This window comes from Struthio camelus, chromosome Z, assembly GCF_040807025.1.
Source record: "Struthio camelus isolate bStrCam1 chromosome Z, bStrCam1.hap1, whole genome shotgun sequence".
NCBI lineage: Eukaryota > Metazoa > Chordata > Aves > Struthioniformes > Struthionidae > Struthio > Struthio camelus.
In genome coordinates, this window is record NC_090982.1 from 63,925,874 (window position 1) to 63,948,085 (window position 22,212).

The 22,212-nt window shown below is 43.3% G+C and overlaps 1 protein-coding gene across 2 annotated transcripts in view; it reads right to left on the minus strand.

Moving 5' to 3' along the window:
- Positions 1-1,341: 1,341 nt before the first annotated feature.
- Positions 1,342-22,212, minus strand: part of LOC104152962 (serine incorporator 5) — a 35,963-nt gene continuing 15,092 nt past the window's right edge. For both annotated transcript variants that reach the window (XM_068926702.1, XM_068926701.1), the window contains 10 exons: positions 16,267-16,445; positions 15,904-15,986; positions 12,529-12,622; positions 10,723-10,934; positions 9,744-9,839; positions 6,652-6,778; positions 5,840-5,906; positions 2,946-2,985; positions 2,123-2,270; positions 1,342-1,809 (listed from right to left, as the gene is read on the minus strand). In XM_068926702.1, coding sequence (XP_068782803.1) covers positions 1,662-1,809; positions 2,123-2,270; positions 2,946-2,985; positions 5,840-5,906; positions 6,652-6,778; positions 9,744-9,839; positions 10,723-10,934; positions 12,529-12,622; positions 15,904-15,986; positions 16,267-16,445 — 1,194 coding nt within the window. In that variant the 3' untranslated portion in view covers positions 1,342-1,661. The remainder of the gene's footprint in view (positions 1,810-2,122; positions 2,271-2,945; positions 2,986-5,839; positions 5,907-6,651; positions 6,779-9,743; positions 9,840-10,722; positions 10,935-12,528; positions 12,623-15,903; positions 15,987-16,266; positions 16,446-22,212) is intronic.

Here is a 22,212-nt window from a genome sequence, read left to right on the forward strand (position 1 = left end):
GTTATTCACCAGTGTGCATTAGCTGTCAATTACTGCATCAGAACAAGTAAGACACGCGAATATTTTGGCCATCTTGTTGGCCTCTATGTTGTGCTTTTCTCTATTTTGTAGAAAGCATCAGGTGAAGATTTAAGGCTCAACTGTATTTAAGAACAGAAACGCTACATAAGTTGATTTATATGCTGAATATTTCGTGTCTGAGAGAAAGAGAAAAAATTCTGGAACTAACATAAGTCATAAGTTTATCCCGCAGAGATGTGGATATCTAATGTGGGTTCAACCTTATTCAGCATTTAAAAAGTCTGAAGTGTTGTTCTGCCAGCAACTCATCTACTTAGAGCAAATAAAAGTGACATGGTGGGCTTTAATATTGTCAAGTCAGCCATTTTTACTAAGGCAGCTGCTGCCACATCTGTGTTTTCTGGTTTTATTTTTTTGACTGCTTATCCCACTGCTTGGAGCACAAGTTCTCCAAAAGAAGTTTAGTCTCTATTAATGGATTGGTTGGCTAACTCCCATTCCTACAGCAAAATTCTAACAGAGAAGTATAAAAATATAAAATTAGATCATTTTCCAACCAATACATAGGCAGAAAAGGAAGATAACACACTGAAGTCCTTTTTCTGACTCTCACTACATTTTAAATATTATAAAACTGGTAATGAAAACAGAACTGAAGAGCCTGGGAAGTCTTTAGATACAAGTTGAAACAGCAGGTTACAATAGTAACTGAGCACTTCACTTTTAAAGTTATCAGCAACTGGCAAAGTTCCTGTAATTAGCATTCCTGCAACAGCAAACATTCTGAATAAAGAATGTACCGTATCGTATATCCCTGTACAGAACACAGTTTGCAGTTAACTGATCCGGCAAAGCAAAACTGGTCAAAATTAAGGCTTTAAGAATTTCGGTGTGCAAACATCCCTTCTGTTAATAACTGGACGAGTTTGGAATTACATAAAATATCCAGGTGCCTTTTTTAAGTTATAATAGCATAAATACTCTGTTATCATTGGTACATTCCTTTCTCATACTATGTTTGCAATAACTTAATATATTTAATATTTAGTTAAACAATTTTTAGTAGATGCTTTGGCAGTCAAATTCTTACATATTCTCTATTTCTACAAAAGTATTTAGGTGCATTTTTGGGGAAAAAATCTGGAGACTACTTTAGAGAATTATACGCTGTACAAAATAGCAGTCCAAACCACTACTGCAATCACTGTAAAAGACATAGTTAATAAAAGAGTATAAAAAGGAATGCATACTTGCTAGAAGATACCCAACACTGACAGGAAGGAAGAACATACATTTGCACCATTTTTTTTTTCTTTTCTTGCCAAAGAAGTTGGAGAAAGATTGTCAGTTATTCCAAAAGCATTTCACTTATTCCAGTTTATGTAACAACCACGTTTCCTATGCTCTACACATCAGTGTTACAAACATCTTTGAACAGACACGTTCCCTGGGACACCATTTGTTCATGACAATTAGAAAAGGTTAAAAAAGTCTTCAATCACTAGTTTCGTCTGGCTAAAAAGTTACTAACTAGTACATTATGAAAACTAGGCAATAGATATTTCCTCATTATAAAGTGACTGCGGTACTTTATTTGTAACAGAAAAACAAAGGAAAAAAAAAGGGGACCTTCTGAGTGTTCATACTGAGAACTGTCTGGTTGGGCAACAGAGTGGAGCAATTAGAGTCCATAAATACAGAAAGACACAAACCCAACAGGAGACCATCTTAATCCAGAAGATGGACCAGGTTCCAGTGAAGAATTTTTCAATCTGAGCGCTTTCATAACTGTTAAAGAAAAAAAAAAAAGGCAATAAACTCACTATGCACATCTGTTCACATCTCAGACTGAAGTACCCTCTGCTTTTCTGAGTGGGTCACAGACCTCAAGTAACTTAACCCAGACCTGAGGCAGGGGAGAGCAGCTCTTTACACAACAAAACCTTGCTCAGGAATCCCCCAGGAGAGACTCGGATCCTTTCTTCCAGCTTCCTACTTCAGGAGACAAGACACTCATCTAACGGGAGGAATTCCCATTTGTAGCTCCCCTCTCTTAATGCACAAAGACATTCATTTCTCAGCTTTAAAGAAATACACTTACTGGAACCAATGAGTTACTGTCATCATCACATAGAGCGAAGCCAAGAAGAAAACAAAGTGGAAGTAGGCATAACTGTACACTGTGCTTTTCTTTTCATCATAAATCACAGTCTGGCCTCCCCTGTTTTCAGTGTGCTCTTCAGCATCAACTGTAAGAGATGGGAAACAAGAAAGCTTTTGCAAACGTAATGAGAACTGAAAACAGCAGCCAGTTTCATGAAGCATAGATTACTATAAGCAAGAAGTCTTTGGTGTGACTTAGCAAAGCCTGGTACAGAGCAACACTTCCTTGTCCTAAGCCTTTACTGAAATAAAGGGGACTGCTACTGAAATGCTGCCCTATATCAAGTTCCTGGCCTACCAGCTGTTTTTTGAGCATTTGGAGCATTTGAAATGGTCTACCCTGTAGGATATTTTTCCGGCAAATGGAGAGCCCTGACTGTAACAGGTCTGCAAAAAGGGCACCCCCTCCTGGGCTCAGGCATGGGGAGCAGGGACTGAAGGAGCTGCAGAGCGGCTGAGCCCACAAATCTGGCAGTCACACCTACATGCACACAAAGAGCAGAGATTCCTCTTTGTACGTTACGCTAAAGAGCCTTCCTTTAAGGAATTATTAACTAGTCTGCAGTTGTAAAATGGTAGTATTACGTCTCTTGCTCCCCTTCCTCCTCTACTGTGTTGCTTGAGTTTATCAGCTGCTTCAGTTTGACACGCTACAGAATTAGGATACAGGAATCTCTCCACTTGCAGCTGTGTCTTTTATCTTCTTTGGTTTGGTCTGAAAGCCACAAGCTAGGTAAGTTGTGCAGTGAATATGTAATTACCGTCTCCGTCGGGCATACAGCAAAAGCAGCAACGAGCTACCTGTGAAAGAAAGAACAACAAGGGTTAGAACCTGCCTAACAACGAAGAAACAGAACAGGTGGTGAAGAAGGTCGGCTATGTCTACTAAACTACAGACACTAGCAAAGAAAAATCTCTTCTATATTTCCAAGAAACACAAAATTCAAATTAGGATTAGCTAAGTAGTTCATAATAGCAGTTTCTCAGCTTTGGAAAAAACTATTCAGTAAGCTTTGGTGCAAATTAACCATTCTTTAAGAATGACTATTGAGACATTTTAGACAATTTACGATCAAGCACTGGTAGGAATATTACAGTGCAAGCAAGCTATAATAAATTGCTTGAACAGATACAATAAAATGGCTGCACGTTTATACTGCAGAGTGGACTTACCTCTTTAGACTAGCATCTGAGTGCTTTTTAAATAAAATTTTCCCTACGGAAATGAAGATGCAAGGAACGCTCAACATCCTGCTGCACTGGATGGAAATCAGTTGCACAATCCTATGTCTGAAACGTACTCATCCGTACTGAAATGGAGCCAGAATGAGTACAAATAAAAGACTATTGTTACTGCTTCATTTAAATGAGGGTTGTTTTTTTTTTTTTAACTGATGGAAAACGGAAAGCTGAAACTGTTCACTGATGGGTCAGAACTCCTTGTGTTGAGTGGTAATGTAAATGAGAAAAAAGATGCTGACAGTACAATAAATATGTTACTAAGTGCATTTTCTGCACCAGACCACAGTACAAGTCAGCACTTTCTGTACTGCATCACCAACATTACTTGTTCCGATAGAATTACACTTGGAGGTTATACTTGGAGAATTATACTTTTGTTGCAGCCTGATAACATATCAAACAACTCAAAAACGTTAATAGGCTTTTAAGATTCAATTTCCAACAGAATTCTCAAACAACAGTTTTTCTCCTGCATACCTATGACTAAATGTATTCTCTGGGTTCATAAATTAATGAAAAGAGATTGGTTGATAGTTTAAAAAAAAAAACTTCTTATTTCATGTTTCAACAGATTAACAGGTCCTTTCTACTGTGATGCTAATTGCAGTGTTCGGTTTAGTTTCCCTTTGGCTGTATCAGGTTTCTGAAGCAAGTGCTACGTTCCCCCAAGTAATTTTTAAACTTAGCTGCATTTATCAGAAATTAAGTCATTCTACAAACAGTGACGCAATTAGCAACGCTGGCACACAGACAACTAACCCTTCACAACGGCTAACTATCTTCAGCTTCGACGCTGAAAGACGCTGAAAGACTTTCTGTGTAACACAGGCAATCGCAGAATTATGTTTACGTTTCTGGTGCGAAGACAAAGGCCCTTTACCACAGAGAAGACAATCAGAATGCAATTAGTTGCTCTCTGCCAGTCATTTCCTTATATTTACATTCAACAGCTCTTGTACTGCTCTTTAAAACCAAATGGTCCAGAAATAATCCTCTTGGCAAGTGCTGCAGTGCAAGAGCTCGACCTCCTCTGCAAACAGGCCACATCCACTGGCCAGCAGCTCCAACTGCACCAGCCAGCGCCAACTACTCTGTATGCAGTGGGTACAGAGCTGATGTTAACCCTGAAGCTATAGACCATGCATTTTCTTAGCAGTAAACACTCAACTGCAACCCCCAGCTGTGCCAGCACATCGAGCAGTGGTGATCCAGGAAACTCAATCAGGGAACTGAGGTGGGTTTTCATGTTGTCCAGGCTACTGCTTAACATACTTTTTGGTATCACTGGCTACACCCAACCCTGCACCCTCACTCTTCGCTTTGCTGCGCCCTTGAACGAGAGTTTGCACGGCTTAACACCGAAAGGGGAAAAATAGATGCATGTGAAAAGCAGCTATTTTCTTTCTAATTTTCACCCCTGCCCGCTTCTCAGCACAAGGTGGGAAGGGCTGACACTGCGCAACCACAGCAGTCAGCGCAACAGCGAGGCAGGCTGCTGTGGGGCAGAGCCTGGCACCTGAGCAATAGGCAGGTGGGCAGCGTACTTGCAGAGTGACCTTAACGCTCTTGGTGCGTGCTAAACTAGCTGCTAGCTAAACTAGGTTCGCCTCCTCTCTTCCAATTGCTGTAAATATTAACTGCTTTATTAGATATTTTTGCATTTTTAGATGATTGCAAGTACTTTGAACTTTGATTCAAGCCTGAAAAAATAAAAACTGAAGATGAAAATAACACCAAAGCAAAGTGAGCTAGGGATGGAGATGCATTCTTCAAGCAAAATACATAATTCAAAGTGTGACACTGTCAAGCCTATGTATGCAATAACTGTTACACAGCAAAAATAGGCTTGTTTCCAAGGGGTTTTGGGGTTTTTCCACGATAACTAGGCCAAAGAAATAAGCAACGGGTAGAATGAAGGAGCAAGTGTTGAAGAAAACAGGTCCAAGCAAGACAATGTGAGGTGAAATTGCAGGTGAAAGGAAAAGTGATAATTACATGTGGAAATAAAAATAAGAGATTAAAAACCTGTGATCAAAAGCACTAATACTGCTGTTAAAATACAGACAATCGTAACTGAAAATGTCCAAACAAAAATAAAAATGCCCCACCCTTCTTTATCCGCATAGTTTCTCAGGGCCCAGCAGACTTTTATCTTAAATGAGAGAAAGAACAGGAAGATTATTTCAGCACATAAAGGCACATCCAAGGGACTAGCAAGAGCTGTAGACAGGCCATTGTGGGTGGACTCAGTAAGCACTGTTGAATTCCATACCCAGGGGCAAATAACAGGCGTGCTGTGAACCAGCTTTTGCTTTTACCTGATTGCAGTTCAGTTAGTCATAAAAACAACAGAACAAAAATCACATAGGAAAGTCTGCACAGAAATCCTGTGGGAGAAGAAGCAAGAACTCACTTCAGTTTCAGGTGCTGCATATATTCCCCTCAACGCTTCAGAGCTTGCACGTGTTGTTGAAGTCAAACTAGGAGCAAAAGAAGATGGTGTCAAAAGTCAGTGCACAACCTGCAGTGTAACTGCAAATCTAGAAGGGTGATTTTTCACTGCCACAGGGAACACAGCAGTCTCCTCTCGCTTTTGAGCTAAGCAATCGCTCACATATAGCAGCAAATGCTAAGCTCCTGAGAAGTTTGTTCGGCACAAGCAGAAATCAGTCTGACAGACAGCCACCGGCAGACTCAGACTTGATCACAAGCTTAAAAGTAGGTCACTCCTGAAAGGCGGTGAATTTGTCACTGGCAAAGACCAGGGACAACAGCAAAGCGTTCCAATCTGCATCTCAGAACAGATCTCCTCCGCTGAGCGCAACTGATACTTTTACACTGACTTCACAGCTACCGCTTCGGCTCAGCACTTAATAAAGTGTTTCAATGAAGGCTTTGCCAGTGAAGTAACCAGTCAGTGACAGCAGCCTGTTTCAGGAGTGAATTACCAACCAGTATTGTCAGTATTCCAGTTGCTGGAAATCATTTGCTCGTATGACTGCAGTTGTCTGGGGGGAATCCTCTCTAGTTTCTTCAGATTAGAAGCTTCTGCATTGTGGCCAAAACATCTAACCGTTCTGAAATTAAGTAGCAATGTGAATGTTCCAGCTCAATTCTGTGCTATTTCTAGCCATTATTTTGTTTGCATTAGGCTTACTCTGAGCCTTCATTAGCTCGACCACCACGTTCCATCTACAGTGAGGTAACTGCAAACCCCAGACTTACCAAGAATATAAAATGCAGCAAAACAGAATGGTAGTACCCAGGCCAGTAACGAGGTTTTCATCACTGTGCAGCCCTTGGCTAAATTCAGGTACACAGATTGTGATGTTCTGATTGTTTTCATCCAGGACTTCACAAAAAAAAAAAAAACCACACAAAACAAAATGTTACTGAAGCTCATTTCATTGTATTTCAAAGGAGTCTACAGACTGAAAGTTTTCAGTAAAATAATCTTATTAGTTCAGATATTAGGTAAGGACATTTCAGTCATTTCCTTCTTTCTTTGAGAAAGATCATACAGAATAAATTCTGTAAACCTGACCTGGCAAATTCTGTGCTTCAGGTAGGACAAAAACACAAGTTAGTAGGGCACTGAAGTTTTCTGCTTGTCAGAGCAGACAAGCACATGGGAAAAGACTGCCTGGTGAATTATCTAATAAGAAGCTGGAAGTTTCCCAGCACTTTACCCCAAGACTAGAAGGCCACATAACATTGATACAGGATGGACTCCAGACCGTAAATCTTTAAAAACTTTCAGCAGGGGTCCTTGAGGACAGCTACGAAATTCATACTCAGTGAAAGAGGCAGCACGTGGCTGCTCTGTTCTTAGACTGATACATAGAAGACTAAAGAGATGCACTGGTTACAGTCGAGATTTTATTTTAATACCTAAGCAAATATTGCTTTTAGGTTCCTGAAAATAAACCAGTTTATTCCTTAATATTCCAAGATTCATCCAGCTTTTTGGTGTCTGCTTTGGGTCAAAGCAGAGCAAAGTGGTAGCCTCCAGCATCACTCCCAAAGCAGGCGATTACTGCTGCACCTTATCTCAATCAAGAACTTTTTGAACCCATGCTGTTCAAGCAAACTGTCTCCCCATCTCGTCCTTCCTTCCAGCAGCCACTCTGTAACCCCACTGCGGCAGCACAACCTTGTGAAAGACCAGAGGGCAAAAGGCAACCAAGACTACACCCAGGTTAATGATAAACCTGAACACAGGCCCCCTGGCCTGGTTCCCTGCAGGGCTGCATAAACAGCTTCATCAGCACAAGACAGGGACGGTGTGGAGGTGGGTGTCAACGAAGGGAAGACGAGACTTTAAAGGAACACTTTGGCTAGAGACAGGTGGAATCCCCCACTTGGGTCTATCATGCACCTATTGACAGCAAGGCAGGACACCGCCTGGTACGCCTTCCAGCTACGTCTGGCACCAAAAAGCAAAGGTATAGTGTGATAAGCACATATTAAACAAATTCTTCTGTTTACCTATGCCTTTTAAAAACATCTTGCAACTGTGCTTTTTGGGTGTTGCAAATAAATACTTGTAAACAGCACTCTCCGTGCGCCCGGTTTGTGAGATGGCCAATTTGATGGTGCCTGCTTGAAGAATAAGGCAACGGGTGTGTGGCAATCTGAACAACAGGATATGGGAACACCTTAGCAAGTGCCAGTTCCCAATACGCATTCTAGCATATCAGCATGTGTCACTGCAAAAGCTGCACAGGCCAGTACGAGAGTCAGTATTACAAAGACAGGGGAGAAAGAAGTGTTTTCAAGAGCAGATGAAAACCTGGAGAACTCTCTGGCCTGCGTTAAAGACAAGGAAGAGCACCTCTGATGCAGAGGGTTTGACAGAGCACGCTTGATATCAGCTCTTATAAATGCAATAACCACACCTACAACACATACCAGAACAATCATAGCAACTACCTGCTGAAGGCTTTGACTGTCACAAGTACAAAAATATCATGAAATCGGTCATTTAATTTAATGCATCACTGTTCCCTCCCTGTTTTTTCTTTCTTTCTTTTCTTTTCTTTTTTTTTTTTTTTAAGTGTCAAGTCTTACAAGTAATTCAGATGTCATTTAAAGTTTTATACTCACTGAAAAACACTGCTTAATTAAGTTCCATAAGTAAAAGCTTCTACCTAAATATTGTCTCTCCTTAGTTTCTAGCTCTGGAATAGATTTGTGTGTATAGATTCACATACAGAAATAGGAGAGACACTTCCCCTTTCTCTCTCCTTTCTTAGGGATAGGCAGGGGTCTGCAAAACTCCAACATCCTTCCTGTCAGTGTCCTTCCTCTCCTGTAGTTATTGCTGTTTCAGTTATTTAACACTAAAAGCTAAGATATAATAAGGAAGGGGTTTTAGCATTATTGATCTGACTCAGGAAAGTCTTCTGTAAGTGAAAAAAACGTTCTCCATCCAAATAAGTGAATCTAACAGTTAGCTGGGAAAAGGACACTGTTAAAGTTGAACTTGTAAAGTCTTGCTACGTTTCTGCAGCATTAGGAACTTAAAACTCTAGGAAGTTCTCTACTCCTGACTTGCAATGCAAACGGTAAGAACACATGTGGAGTACAGGAGCTCTGGTTAAGGGCATCTTAAACAACAGCAACGTAACTCCAAAATCTCTCAGGACTTCTCCCTCTCAAAATGAAAGACAAGCAGTACTCTCAAGTCTTTGTTTCATTAGGAGCCCAGAGCTAAGGCTATCTAGCATATCAACTATAGGAGAAAAGAAGCGATTTTAGTATCACCTCTGGCAGCCAGGATGGCAAGAACAGAACAAAGCCACCCGGGTGGAAGAGGCCTACTAACTGGTGGTAGCTATCCTTTTGGATGGAGCTGGCCACTCATCCCCTTCTAGAGGCATTCAAAAACTATTTGCTCCAACTCTTTCCCTATCGTGTGATCAGACCTATTACCTATTTAGTCACGTCCTATCAGATGAGGACATACACTTGGCACACGAGCGACAGGCTGCAGGACTCCAGGTAAGCTGTCATGAGGAAGCAGGCCGGAATGGCTATGGTGCACTATTTCAACCTACCTGCTAGAGCAGCTAAGCTCCCCTAGACCAAAGCAGTTAGGATATACGGTGGATGCCAACTGCATGGTCTCTCAAATGCTGCATAGATTTATTTTTAGTATTAGCAACTTCTTGTTCAGGCCAGACAAGCTCAAAATAGGCCAGAGCAGCTCAAAACCAGTGCTTCTAAACTCATGAGTACTGAGGTTTGCTAAGACTTTTTTGCTTTTAATACTCGGCATGTCTCAAAGGATTTAAATAAAGCACTAGATAACTTACTAGTTTCTGGAGGCTTGCTGGATAACGCTGAGAAAGTGAGGTACATGACGTAGCAGCTGATGACTCCTGACTGCAGCAAACCAGAATGGGGTTGGCCTTTAGAAGAAAGAGGCCAAGAGACAATTTTTGTAGACATTTTAACAAACTGAAAGGGAAATTCAAATCCTTTAAAAACAGCACACTGAAATCTTTCAGAAGAGGAGAGCATCCTTTATGTTTTACTTCAAGTGGTTCAAAAGTTTTGAGGCAGTTTAGATACATTTTGTCTGGCAGGTAAAGAGAAAAGAATCTGTCCTTTAGTTCTGCTGGCTGTTTTAGAAAGGCATTAAGATTTCCACATAAGTAAAGAATCACCCTGCTGCTCTAGCCAAAAGCACAGCTTTCCAGAAACTATTGACAGGCTGCCATGACAGTTTTATTTGCCTGTAAAATTTGTTTTGGAGCCACTGAATTTACTCCTATTTCCTGGTCCAATGATTGAAAAATACTAACAGCACGTGTAAAATATCCTGGAAAAGCATGAAATACAGCTGAAAGAGCAAGACTTCTAATGGCTGTCAACTCATTTGCATGCCCAAACTTTACAAAGGGTAAATTATAAGCAGTCAAAAGTAAATGGTAAGAGCTGAATGGGTCTGACAGGTATTACCTTAACAGTGCAATCGCTTATTATCACGGTGCAATCATTGTGTAAGTTCCTCAACGCATTATCAGCCCTCAGCACGTGAGCCTTTTTTACAGGCTGTCTGACAGCGTGCTCAAAACATCTCACATCTCTAGTTTTAGCAGCTGAGCTGCTGACAAGCAATACTACTTTGTAGCGTAGATAAGGGGATAGGGGCAAGAATGACACCAAATCTAAAGTACCATGTCAGATCTGAGCATTAGACTTTTTGCCCAAAACACGGCACACGTCTCAAGGTACGTGAACCACGGAGGCGCCAAGAAACCCGAGAGGTAAAGAGGTCGGCACACTCACGATTTTGGACACAGGGTGATATGGCTACCAGCGACACAAAGAGGCACAGACCACCATTAACACCGATGAGGATCTTGTTGTACATGCAGCCCTCGGAGCGTGTGTAGAAGACAGCCATGACGATCAGGGCTGCCACAGCAACAGAGTACAAGACGAGAGTGACCAGAGCCAGCAAACCGTTCCAGAGCTGCTTGTGATTTGCGCCTGCCGTCCTGGGGAGACAAAGACAAGTATCATATCTTTTTCTCCCCTCCTCTTACAGATTAAAAAAAACAAAAACAAAAAAAAGCGCACTCACTTGAATAGTCTTTATTATCAAGCACAATGAGAGTGCCTGTGTGTATCACTACACCAACACAGACCCTTGCAAGGTTCCTCTTGTGAAACTGAGGGAAGCGTTCCTCAGCATTAGTGCTTATTGCATATATTATCAAGCCCAGCTATTTCCATAATTACAGCCTAGCCGCCTGATTCCGAGAACTGCAAACCACTCCGACTAGGCTGTCACGCTTGCCGGCGGCTCGGCGCATCTCAGCTCAACACAACAGGGATTTTCTCAGCGGGAACCCTGAGTGCCCCAGACCCAGCCTGTGAGCGATGTTTTTCACACGAGCACTAGAAAGCCCTTGTTCAGCACTGCCTTTCTTCTTCCCTGCGTGCTACCTTGACACTTGTACTACCCATTCACTCGAAAAGCCCCCTACTTGGTTCTATCCCCCTGGGTTTCGCAAGCTAGTGTTCGCCCATCCTGTTTTCTCTCTTCACCTTCCTTCCCAAATACCCTTTGCAACGATCAGTGTTTTTTCTTAGTTCCCCAACTAAGATAGACTTTTTGGACATAAAAGGGTTTTTTTTGGTATATGGAGGGTTGGCTTTTCTTGTGGTAGCATGACTTATTAGAAAAGAATATCTAATGTTGCTGGTGCCAAAGTTAAATGCTGCTCCTGGAAATCTCTCACCCACAGAAAAGCAGCTGGAGTAACTAGCAGTAAAAATAGCTGTGGTGTAAGGAGATCTCACCTCCTCCTCGGTGAAAACATGCATCTTACAAAGCCCAAAGATTTGCTAAAACCTTTCCTAGTAGTCAGCGCACTAGCTGGAATAAGAGAAGATAGCAAAGGCTGTAGACAAACAGACTAAAAAAAATAGGAGAAAGGAAAGGTGGAGGAGAGGGAAGCATAAGTTCATGCATATGTGTGGGAGAACAATTAAAATACTTTAATGCGTGATGAGAGGCAAAGAGCTAGGAAGGTAGTATCAAATGTATTCACACCAGAAGTTAGAGCAATGCCGAAACACTGTATGAGTGGGTTGATAACAGAACCTTGCATAGTTAAATGAAAGCAGAAAAAGGAGCAGCTTTCATGTTAAAAAAAGTGTAATAAGCTCACACCAAAACACAGGATTTACCAGTTTATACCATTGTGCACAGTTTCACTGCTATGTTTTGCAAATCCAGGTTTATTCTTTTACACAGTTCTGTTTCTTAACCAGTGTGTTTTCAGGTAGAACTGAAGCAACTTAAAATGAGAGGTCTCTGCACCCCAACACACCACTACTCACTAGAAGCAGAACAATTTGAGGGTAAGAATGAAGCAGCAGAGGGTAGAAACGATTAAGGAAAAAATATCTCCACTGGGGAAGGAGGAAAGTGATTGAAGCAAAGACGCACAGCTCTAAATATTGACATTAAAGTGTCTTCTCAGAAATTGCATCCACACTACTTCTGCATGTTTTGTTCCAAGAGATTTGTTATGCAGGTGTCCACTAGAATAGTATGCAACTAACTACTTGTACAACACATACCAGTTTTTATTCCATTTGTGTGCAAACTCAACAAGCAGGATGAGCTGAATGGCAATGAAAAGGAAACCTCCTGTTGCTCCTACGTAGCGCCAGGCTGCAAGGCAGACAAGCAGAAAATAGGTCAAACTCCTGTTGCCTTCCCCTTGAGATAAAATGGAATTATTGTCCATACAGTGAAGCCATTGCACAGTTTGAATGTCTCAGCCCCACAGATGTAGCAGGAGATGAGGCATTTCAGCTGAAAGGCTGGCTCAGCTAACCCAAGAATAGTTGCCTGATGAATTCAGCTTGCAACCTGCTACATCTTCAAAATAAGCCTTTTAGGACACACACTGAGATTCCTTAATCTAAAGAATTTTTGTGGAGACAAAGTTACTATATTCAGACACAAAATACTGAAACCTTTATTTGTGATGTGGGGAGGAAAAAAGCCCTGAAGGCGTTTCACAGAAGTCTAAACCCTAAAATTGCAAGGTACTGGAACCCAGCACTAAAAATGGCAATTTCTTCCCCTCCAGACTCTAGCACCACAGAAAAATAAAGGTGGGGCTCGCTCATCTATTTACAAGCGCTCCGTCCTGAGCCGCTCCCAGAGAAATGAGAACACTTAGTATTCACTGAGCACTTTTAAGAGAGACAGGTTATTTGACTACTTAACTATTGCCCTACAGGCATCTGGATAGCTGTTTGGTGCTTTGTACAACAAACACCTCACAAACAACATCAGAAGTCTCCGAGTAAATACAGATACCTATTTAAATGTTTAGCTGCACCTACAGTTTTTATCACTGTGTATTATGTAACCTGTAAGTGACTCTGGGTATCCACCTAACTCCAGTGAAGAAGAACGAGTGAGGAAGTGCATTAGTAAAGTCCAGCCATATCCTAACACGGTATTTTCTTTTTGAAAAAAGCTTGTAGAAGCAAAGTGGAAGAAGAGAACCGTCAGCCTGTTAGGTGCAGTCAAAAGAAAACTCTCTACATCTTCTGCATACAAGCTAAGTTCCTTGTTTGACTGAAAGCAAGCAAAAATGACATTTTTCTTGTTTTGCAAAACTTACTGTATCTACTTAATGAGCGGGCTGCTCTTAAAACAAAACAAAACAAAAAAAACAGGCAAGGAACAGGGTGTGTATGCGTGTTTGGGAGAGACGCACCAGGAACCGGCAGCCAACTGGTGGAGTGAGTAATTAAATAGCCAGACTCTCAGTAAGGATCTCTCACAGCCACAGGCAGGATAATTCAGGATGTTTTAGAGCCATTGTAGATAAGGTTAACACCACTAGTGCAGATTTAACACTAGAGCCCATGCAAGCCTAGTATGTGCACATGATACCCCTCCCTCCATGATTAACAAACTGCTGAGTGTGGGAATCATGGCAAGAGTACTTTTTTTATTTTTGGAAAAAATAGGGAAGCAGAGAGGAGAACACCCCCAGAATATTCTTTTGGGGGGGGGGGGGGGAAGACACTAAGTTTCTTGATAGGTGGGGAAAAAAGGGGAAAAAACCCTGCAACCCTCTGTCAATCTTAAACTCAGGGCTTCCTGAAGGACAGTCTAGCAGCACATACATAACACTGCTTCACAGAGAAAAGTCAAGAACTAATTTGGGGAAGGAAAATTGTTGCTCAACTACAGTCTACCTCGTGTGAAGACACAGAGAACAGCAGTCCTCTGACCAGCCCAACAAGTTCCATTCCCTTCCTCCCTAGGCACCTTACTTCTCGAACACTTTTTGCCATGGAAAGGGTTGCTTGGAAAGATGAGAGGGCATCTCAGTTACCTGCGGGTGCAACACATTAAACCATTTCCTCTTTCTAATCCAACCAACCGAGTAGACGCTAAGGACAAGAACATATTGTCAACTCGTGACTCAGTGGATAAAGGAATAGGGATAAGCAGGTCTTCACTTCCCCTCATGTTACTCCCTTCTCTTCCCCTTTTTAGACACCCTGAGTATTTTTTAACAGAGGGGACGGGTGTCCAAAACATACAGGTCTAGCAAGTTTTTGTAGAAGTAGGCAGCTGAGGACCCAAACTGTGGCCTGCCCTGAGGGAGCGCTGAGGAGCAACGGAGCTATCAGCCATCAGGAGAACCCACGCAGAAGAAAGAGACTCCACGTCAGGCTCCATTAGTTTTGCTACTCACAAAGGAGTTGAAAGCAACTAAGGCAAAAATTTAACAGGCTATAGAAAAGCAGGGAGCTCTGGCAATGCAGCGGGGGTTTTCTCCCCGCTTTGGCCGTAGCAGTGAAAAAAGAGCCCCAGAAGCCTCCTGAGGAGTGCAGCTGTGGTAAAACGGCAGGAGCCTTGCAGCAGAAGAGATTGCAGAAACTGACCCCCTCCAGAACAAATTCTGACATTTCCTATTTATGACAGAAACCCTCTGTCTAAGGGTCCCCAAGACTACATGGCTCTCCTCGCTCAGGGAGGCTGCAGTGGCGACCCTGACCACATGGTCCCTTCCCTCCGCTGCTAGTGCACAGGCAGCACAGCTGGAATTGGCTCAGGTGGCTTCTCCCTGCAGAGACAACGTCTCTGCTGGAAAACTTTCGCCGGCTCACAGACTCTGAAGCTTAAAGGGCTTACAGACACCTGGCAACAAACTTGTCTTGGCATCATCAGGATTTTTGCTCCTAATCTCTGACAGGCCTGTAAGAAGTCTCCTCCAGAGCTGATATGTAATATCAGCCCAGCTAAGAGAACACCTTCAGAGCACCTGGCCTGCACCAGTGCAGCTGACTGGTGCCAGTCTCTCTTCCAAGACTTCCAAGAAATGCTTCAGGCACGGGATTCTCAACAGTGGGTTTAAAACACTCCGCAAGTGTGAAGTCCAATGTTACATTATTAGACTTATGCTGCCTGCTCGGAAGCTAACTAAGCCCCAGGTTCTTTTGTGTCATTGCAACTTTCAGGACAGCCAGCGCTGGTGCCCTACCGGCCACCGCGCCCCCTGGAGCACAGCGCGCTTCGTCCCTGCACATCACAGCCCCCAGCAGCTGCCCCGACAGAGCTGCCCCTACAAGCCAAACTACCACGTGCCTCTGCATTCAGCAACCAAGGTCTTCTGCATCATTACAGCTCCCAGCTGCTTAAAGAATTTGTGAGATAGCACAGAACAGTATTTTACTCCTCTTGGTCACAAAAACCCCCTTCTTTACTGCGTGTCCACACAAAGGACGTGTATGTGAGTGGAGGGGGAAGCGTCCCGCCGCAACAATAGCCAGAGCGCCCCAAGCATTCATTTTGCCTCTGGACTGTACTGGCTTTACTCAGACAAATGCGGCAACACTTATGCTGTGCAGACCTTTAGGATCTATCAGCACTCAGAGCAGTACAGAAAAGCACACCATAACAAAATAAGAAGGTTGTACCATTGAGAAAAGTGTCCTGATCAGGAATGAAGAAGGCTCCTGAGCACATTGCTGCCAGAAGTATAAGCTTAATAAGCCAGAATCTGGATTAAAAACAAAAATAAATAAAGAAAAAAAATCATCTGGTTATAACAGCAATTAACAACTCCATAAGAAATCTGTTTAAAGCCTAACTTTTAAGTAAGAGACAAGCAACCTGCGCTGACTGATTGCCATTTAAGTTTGTTCGTACTTGACTGCGTTACAGCTAACAAAAGCAGTAAAATCACCTCCTTCCCCCCCGCCGTACTATACCCAACTGGAAAACAGTAAACAACAACCTAGAAAGAGGTGTGGAAATTCGGCAACCAAACAAATACTTACCCATTATGAACGTATGCTCGGCAGCTTTTGCTGTTGTTTATTTTGATAGTGAACAAGAAGAAGAGAAAGAAGAAACAGGCCATTCCAAAACAGACTTTGTAGACGGCGGAGTACCCCACCAGCTTCTCGCACGTGTCTCCCGCCTGAATGCCCTTGCACAGCTGCTTGTAGAAAGGGATCTGAAAAGCACAGCAAGTTACAAGCCATTAGAGCAAACACAGGGCTCCTCGTAGCTAAGCCTCCATAAGCCTTTGCACCATCCGTTTTTCACCGGCTTCATTTAGCACTGACACCTTTCGCTGTTGTTACACCTCAGTCTGGGCTTAACGGTTCAAGGGACATAACACTATGTAAAACACAAGGAGCTTTCCAGAGCCTCAGCTGCCAACTCCTTTCGCATGCTCTGGGGTACCAGCCCAACCACCTTTCCTCTGGCCCCGCTGCCCCTTACCGCCCACTCCCGCACCCCGGGAACCTGCTCCTTCCTCACGTGCTTCACAACAAGACGCTGTGATCTTGCCCATCCTCCTGTCTCCACAGAGCCGTCCTGGCAGCTTTATCAGCACGGGGGCCGGGGAAAGGGGGCGCAGGGCAGGAAGCTCTGGCTCACATCGTACGTTTTTGCTGATGGCACAGGAGCACGCCCAGATGGCACAAGAACAGCAATTCCCCCCTCCACCCCCATCACAACTTCAGAAAGGGCGGTGGGCCACTGCCCTGATTTTTTTTTTTTTAAAATTAGCAGAGAGGTAGGAAAATTCCACCTTTCTCTTGACTTGCTAAATATTTGCCTTTGAGGCCTTGCCCTTGGTGTAAGAGGAAAGCAAACAGCTGCACATTTTGGCCTCAGTTTCATCACACAGACACGACACTCAACACTCAAAAAGCCGGTTTCTGTGCCCAGGATCCCCTCGCACGCAGCGTCCTTGTGTCGGCCTGGCCTGGCCTCCCCTCCCTGCCAGGGAGCTGTTCAGCTGCTCAGAAATAGAAGCATTTAATTAGAAAGCCACCGGTCCTTTCAAACCAATAAGGGCCTCTCTGTATGCTAAAAACCCTCAGCTGAGGCTGGTGAGACTAGTAGAGCAACACATCAAAACCTTTACAATTCATCATGGTTATCTGCACAGGTAACCGGAGGAGACAGAAGACAATGCATGCCAAGACAAAGCACCCTACAAATAAATAATTCAGGGCGATGAAACGGGAATCAAGATTTCAGAAAGCATTCAGCCAGGGCAGATTTCACATAAGAAAAATATACAAAGATTGTGGGCAACACCATCCACGAACATTTCCAAGAAAGACAGAAAAAAAATACCGGCCTTCACTCCTTTCAGCAGACAGGTAATACACCAAAACAGGAAAGGGAAAGCACAAGCAGGACTGCAGAACAAACGGTGAGACCGAGCTCCCGCTAGGCGGAAAGCCATCCACCATGCAGGAAACAAGGAATAAACACGTGAACTCCTGGCTCCCAGCTGCAAGGCTCAAACAGCATGCTTCCTTTAGCGCACACTTCCCATTGACTGCTAATAAGCAAAACCAGCCAGAAACCCAGTAACCTTTTTAGCCCAAAGAGTAAGCATCTTAGCAGCTCGTGACAACACAGAGCTAAAATGTTTGCTTGCTAAGTGTACAGAAACAGAAAAACTGAACTGTGATTTTGGGCTGGTCCTAGGTGGGCTAGAGCCAGATGGGGAGAGAAAAAGTAGAAGGTTTCAATGCAGCTGTGTCACATTAGAAAAATGGATTCAAGGTGTGCCGTTCTGAGATACTCTTTCAGAAGTAGCTCAAGGATCAGCAGCGCTGCTTAAGAAGCTGCACGATAAGCGAGTTGGTCTAACTTGCATCCCAGAGTTTTTAGAGAGCTCCTGAGAAACCACGTGGACCATCAGCAATGCTTTTCCTCAGTCTTGAAAGGCAAGGGAAATGGCAAACTGTGCAAACGTACCAGCATTCAGAAAGAGCAAATGGATTGACTGGAAAAATTAAAAAAAAAAAAAAAAACCTAGCAACGCCCCAGCAATGCCAGGGAGAGTATCTGGGCAACCAGTTTACTGATTCTTTTCTATTCTTTGCTTATAATTGCCATTAATCAGCACAGATATAAAAGGCACATCATATTAAACTAACAATATCTCTGAGAAGATTAGATGTTTGCTCGTAAGCAGATAGATTTCTGTAAGACCTGGAATTGGTATCAAACAGTATTTTGATTATGAGACTTAAAGAAGAAAGCAAAAAATACCATGGAATTTGATTAATCAACTAGCTAATTAAAAACAGGTCTCCATGCAACTGTAAATGGTAAACTGTAACTTGTACAATTGTGTAGGTTTCCGAGATCTTGAAGGGATTTTTTGACCCTATGTAGTTCTTTCCACTGTGTAGTAATTTCCTTACAGAATAGGCTGACAGAAAATGGATGGATTCACAGGAACAATAGCTGAGTTTGTGCCTACACAAGCAAAGAGCTCAGCCATTATGTAGCATGCACAACCCTTACGTACTCGTAAATGATGGCCACGTGGTCCTGTGGGATTCAACAGCCCCATCTGAGACCAGTGATCCTGAAGTAACAAAGCAAGAAGAAAACCAAACGCTTGGGGACCCTGGCAGATAACAAAGGCGAGCACAACGCTGGGCACAAAAGGGCTGCTGTCAGGAACCAGGCACGCTTTCACCAGGGGGTCAGCGGCTGCTGCAAGCGATTTACCAAGGCTTGTGTGGGCACTCAATCACTGAAAGTTAAAAAAGACAAAAGTGACTTTTCAAAACCCTACGTTCTGGTTCGGAGAGGTAATTTGGGACCAGCCATATGGCTGCAGCAGCCTCCCAGCCCGAGATGAAACACTTTGCACAGCTGCTTCAGCTGGGGGTAAAGGAGCACTGGGACACTGCAGAAAAGTGGCTGAAAGCGGCCCCACAGCCTCCGTTGCGGCCACGGACGGGAGCCCCGTGGGTCAGGGAGCCACACGCTGCCCCGGGCAGCCCTCGCTGTGCCCGGCTGTCCCCACACAGCTGCCGTCCGGCCAGCCCCAGGCACGCTGGATGTCTTGCAGCACGGGCTCTGCTACGCTCTCCCTCTGCTGGGTCATTCTGCCAGCTCACAAACTCATGGATTAGTTGCTCTGGCAAGCTCAATACAGTGAGCTACTTACCTTTATGTTTTTAAAAGCAACATAATCTAAATTATTTGGCCTCCAAGAGGGAGACAAAGCAGTCTTACCCAGGAACTGTGTCTGCTCGCAGGACACTAATGTCTCTGCAGCTGTGTTAGCCACGACTTTATCATGGCAAATCAGTAATTGTCAGAGCTCAAAGCTCTTTGTTGCAATGGCTGGATCCACACGAGCAGGTACAGACCGCTCCGAACTTGCTTTGCCCTCACTGTGAGCTGCTTGCACTGGCACCCCAAACAACAGCACGCGGCTCCGAGCCAACACGGCCGTGCAGCTCCCAGGTGCCAGCCACCACCGAGCTCAGGTCTGCCGGCACCCACCCCTGCAAGCGCAGGACTGCGAGAGACAGCATCGCCCAGAACAGGAGGGGAGAAACGTGCAGGACTGAAGGGTCAGAGGAACCCAAAGTGGACTGCTTTAATCTGGATGTCCTCGTTAAACGGAGGGAGAATGTGGCAAATGGCATTTGCAATAGAATAGGAGGGAGAAAGCATAAAAGAAAAGTGTATGTGGGGGCAGGGACAAAGAGGAAGAAGAGGTAAAACTACCTGTCTTGAATAGCTAAGAAAGGGAACAGAAAGACACAAGCCCATCTGATCAAAACACATGCCAACTTGCATATGTAGCTGAATTCTTACCAGAAATAGGCAATGCGCAGCTTCATTAAAGTATTAAAGTGTGTAGTATTCAAGTGTGTGTGCGTGTGTGTGTGTGCGCGTGTGTGTGAAAACATGCTCTGCCTGAACACATAACCCTCTAAAACTGAAATGTTTTGACACAGCTGGACTGGTTTCACTGGGGTTTATTTTCCTGAAAATCTCTTTCTGATTTTCTTTCATTATTTAATTGGGACATCGATACTTTCAGAATAAAACCACTAGTTTTGAAACACCTTTTATTAAAAATAAATAAATAAAACACTACTTAAACAGACCGAAACAATTCTCTCTCTCTCTCTTTCCCCCAATTATCCTTTCAAAGCCTGTGAAAGGCATGGTTTCTGTTCAACAAAATGTTTGAGGGTAAAGCAATACCTGTTCTTCCACCAACTAGCATAACTGGAAAAAGTACATACGGGCCCAGGCATAGAAGTCCTTCTTCAGGTTGGGTCCTGCTTTGTTTCCTTGTCTTGACTGATGTGGTACCCCATCTTTCTCCTTGAGACACAACTTTGCTCCTCTGGAATCTATTCCGCACACTAATACTTAGACCATTTTCCTGGCCAAAATCATCCTTTCCCTTACTATCCCTCCACTGCCTCTTGCTTCTCCCCCAGGCAAACATAAACGTATTGACCTCTTTGAATATTTTTCTTAATTCAGCCCTCCAAGACTCTCTCACGGTGTCCCGTACACACAGGAGCAGCTCAGGGGAGAGAGAAGAGGAGTGAAAAGAACGTAGAAAAACCTCTCCAATAAGACAGTGTCCTTCCTTTCTTCAGTTCTTAAGGCTCACCACACAGTACTAGGCCCTCAAAATGCTGCCAGCTAGATTAGGAATCAAGGTTTCCCTGCCATAACCAAATACTTCATCGGTACTGTGCCCTCCCGTTGACGCAAAGTTTCATCCACCTGGCAATGTGGTGAGGGCGTGGAATTGAGCTCACCCATTTTTCCATCCATGTTACGGTGCTTAGAGCGGGGCCCTGACTCTGGACTGGCACCTGCAAAGGAACTGAAGAACTGTCCCAAACTTGCTTTTAACAGACAGAGTGCATGACCATGGGGGTGGCTGAACACAGTAAAACCTTTCTAAAAAAATCACTCTTTAAGCTGTCCAAAAAGAGATATATATTTGCTGTGGATTACTCCCAAAATAATTTCAAAAACCCAAAGGCTACAGTGCTACAATAAATATTTTTAGAACTACTTCAGACTTGGGAATTTATAGCCAATCAACAAAATATCAAAAAAAAAAAACCAAATAAACCACATTTGCAAGGTTTAACTTCCTTTCACATAACATTAGGATGATTATTGGATCTCTGCGCTGGTAAAGTGGACACACAGCTCTACACCAAGATTCTGGCTCAGTAAAGGACTGCACTAAAATATTTTAAGCATTTTAAAAAATTCTAACCACAATTAATTAAAACTCTGTCCCTTCTCAACAAAGGGAGGGTGAGACCCTAGAAGCATCAAGCAAAGCGTTTGCTTACAGTCGGGATTCAGGAGCTAGCAGTACTCCACGATCTGGTCCAAAGTGATGGAATCAGTAAGCGCCCAACATTTTCAAAACACAGTTTATCATTAACCAGTCTCAGCTTCTCAATCTGGAGAGCTACTTTGGAGGTGCACTCTACTACAACTGGGCTGAATTAGCTTCAGGAGCCTTTGAACTTTAAACAGCCCAGAACATAATTATTAAATTAGAGAGCAGATAAAAAAAGCTTACTTTCAGATGCTCCATTTCCCATTCAAAGCCATCAAATACTCTCAATTAAGAGGGGAATTATCTTTCCACTTCACACTAACAGCTACTCTTTGTGCCATTTCTTCCTACGGCTGAGCTTTCAGCAATAAGAACTGGAAAATAAATTGGGCAACACTGAAAAGCACGTTGTCGAAGGCTGCTTAATGACTTTGAATCACTTTTCTGTTTGGATAAAAAGTATTCTTTTTTGTTAGGGAGACAAACTGCATTAAAATCATACTACTGGTGGAAAACGACTGTACGAAATCTGGATATGAGCATGTTATTTGTCTTCCACACACTTCAGTTCCTTGGATTATTCACTTTATTGCCAACCTAAGCATCTAGTAAG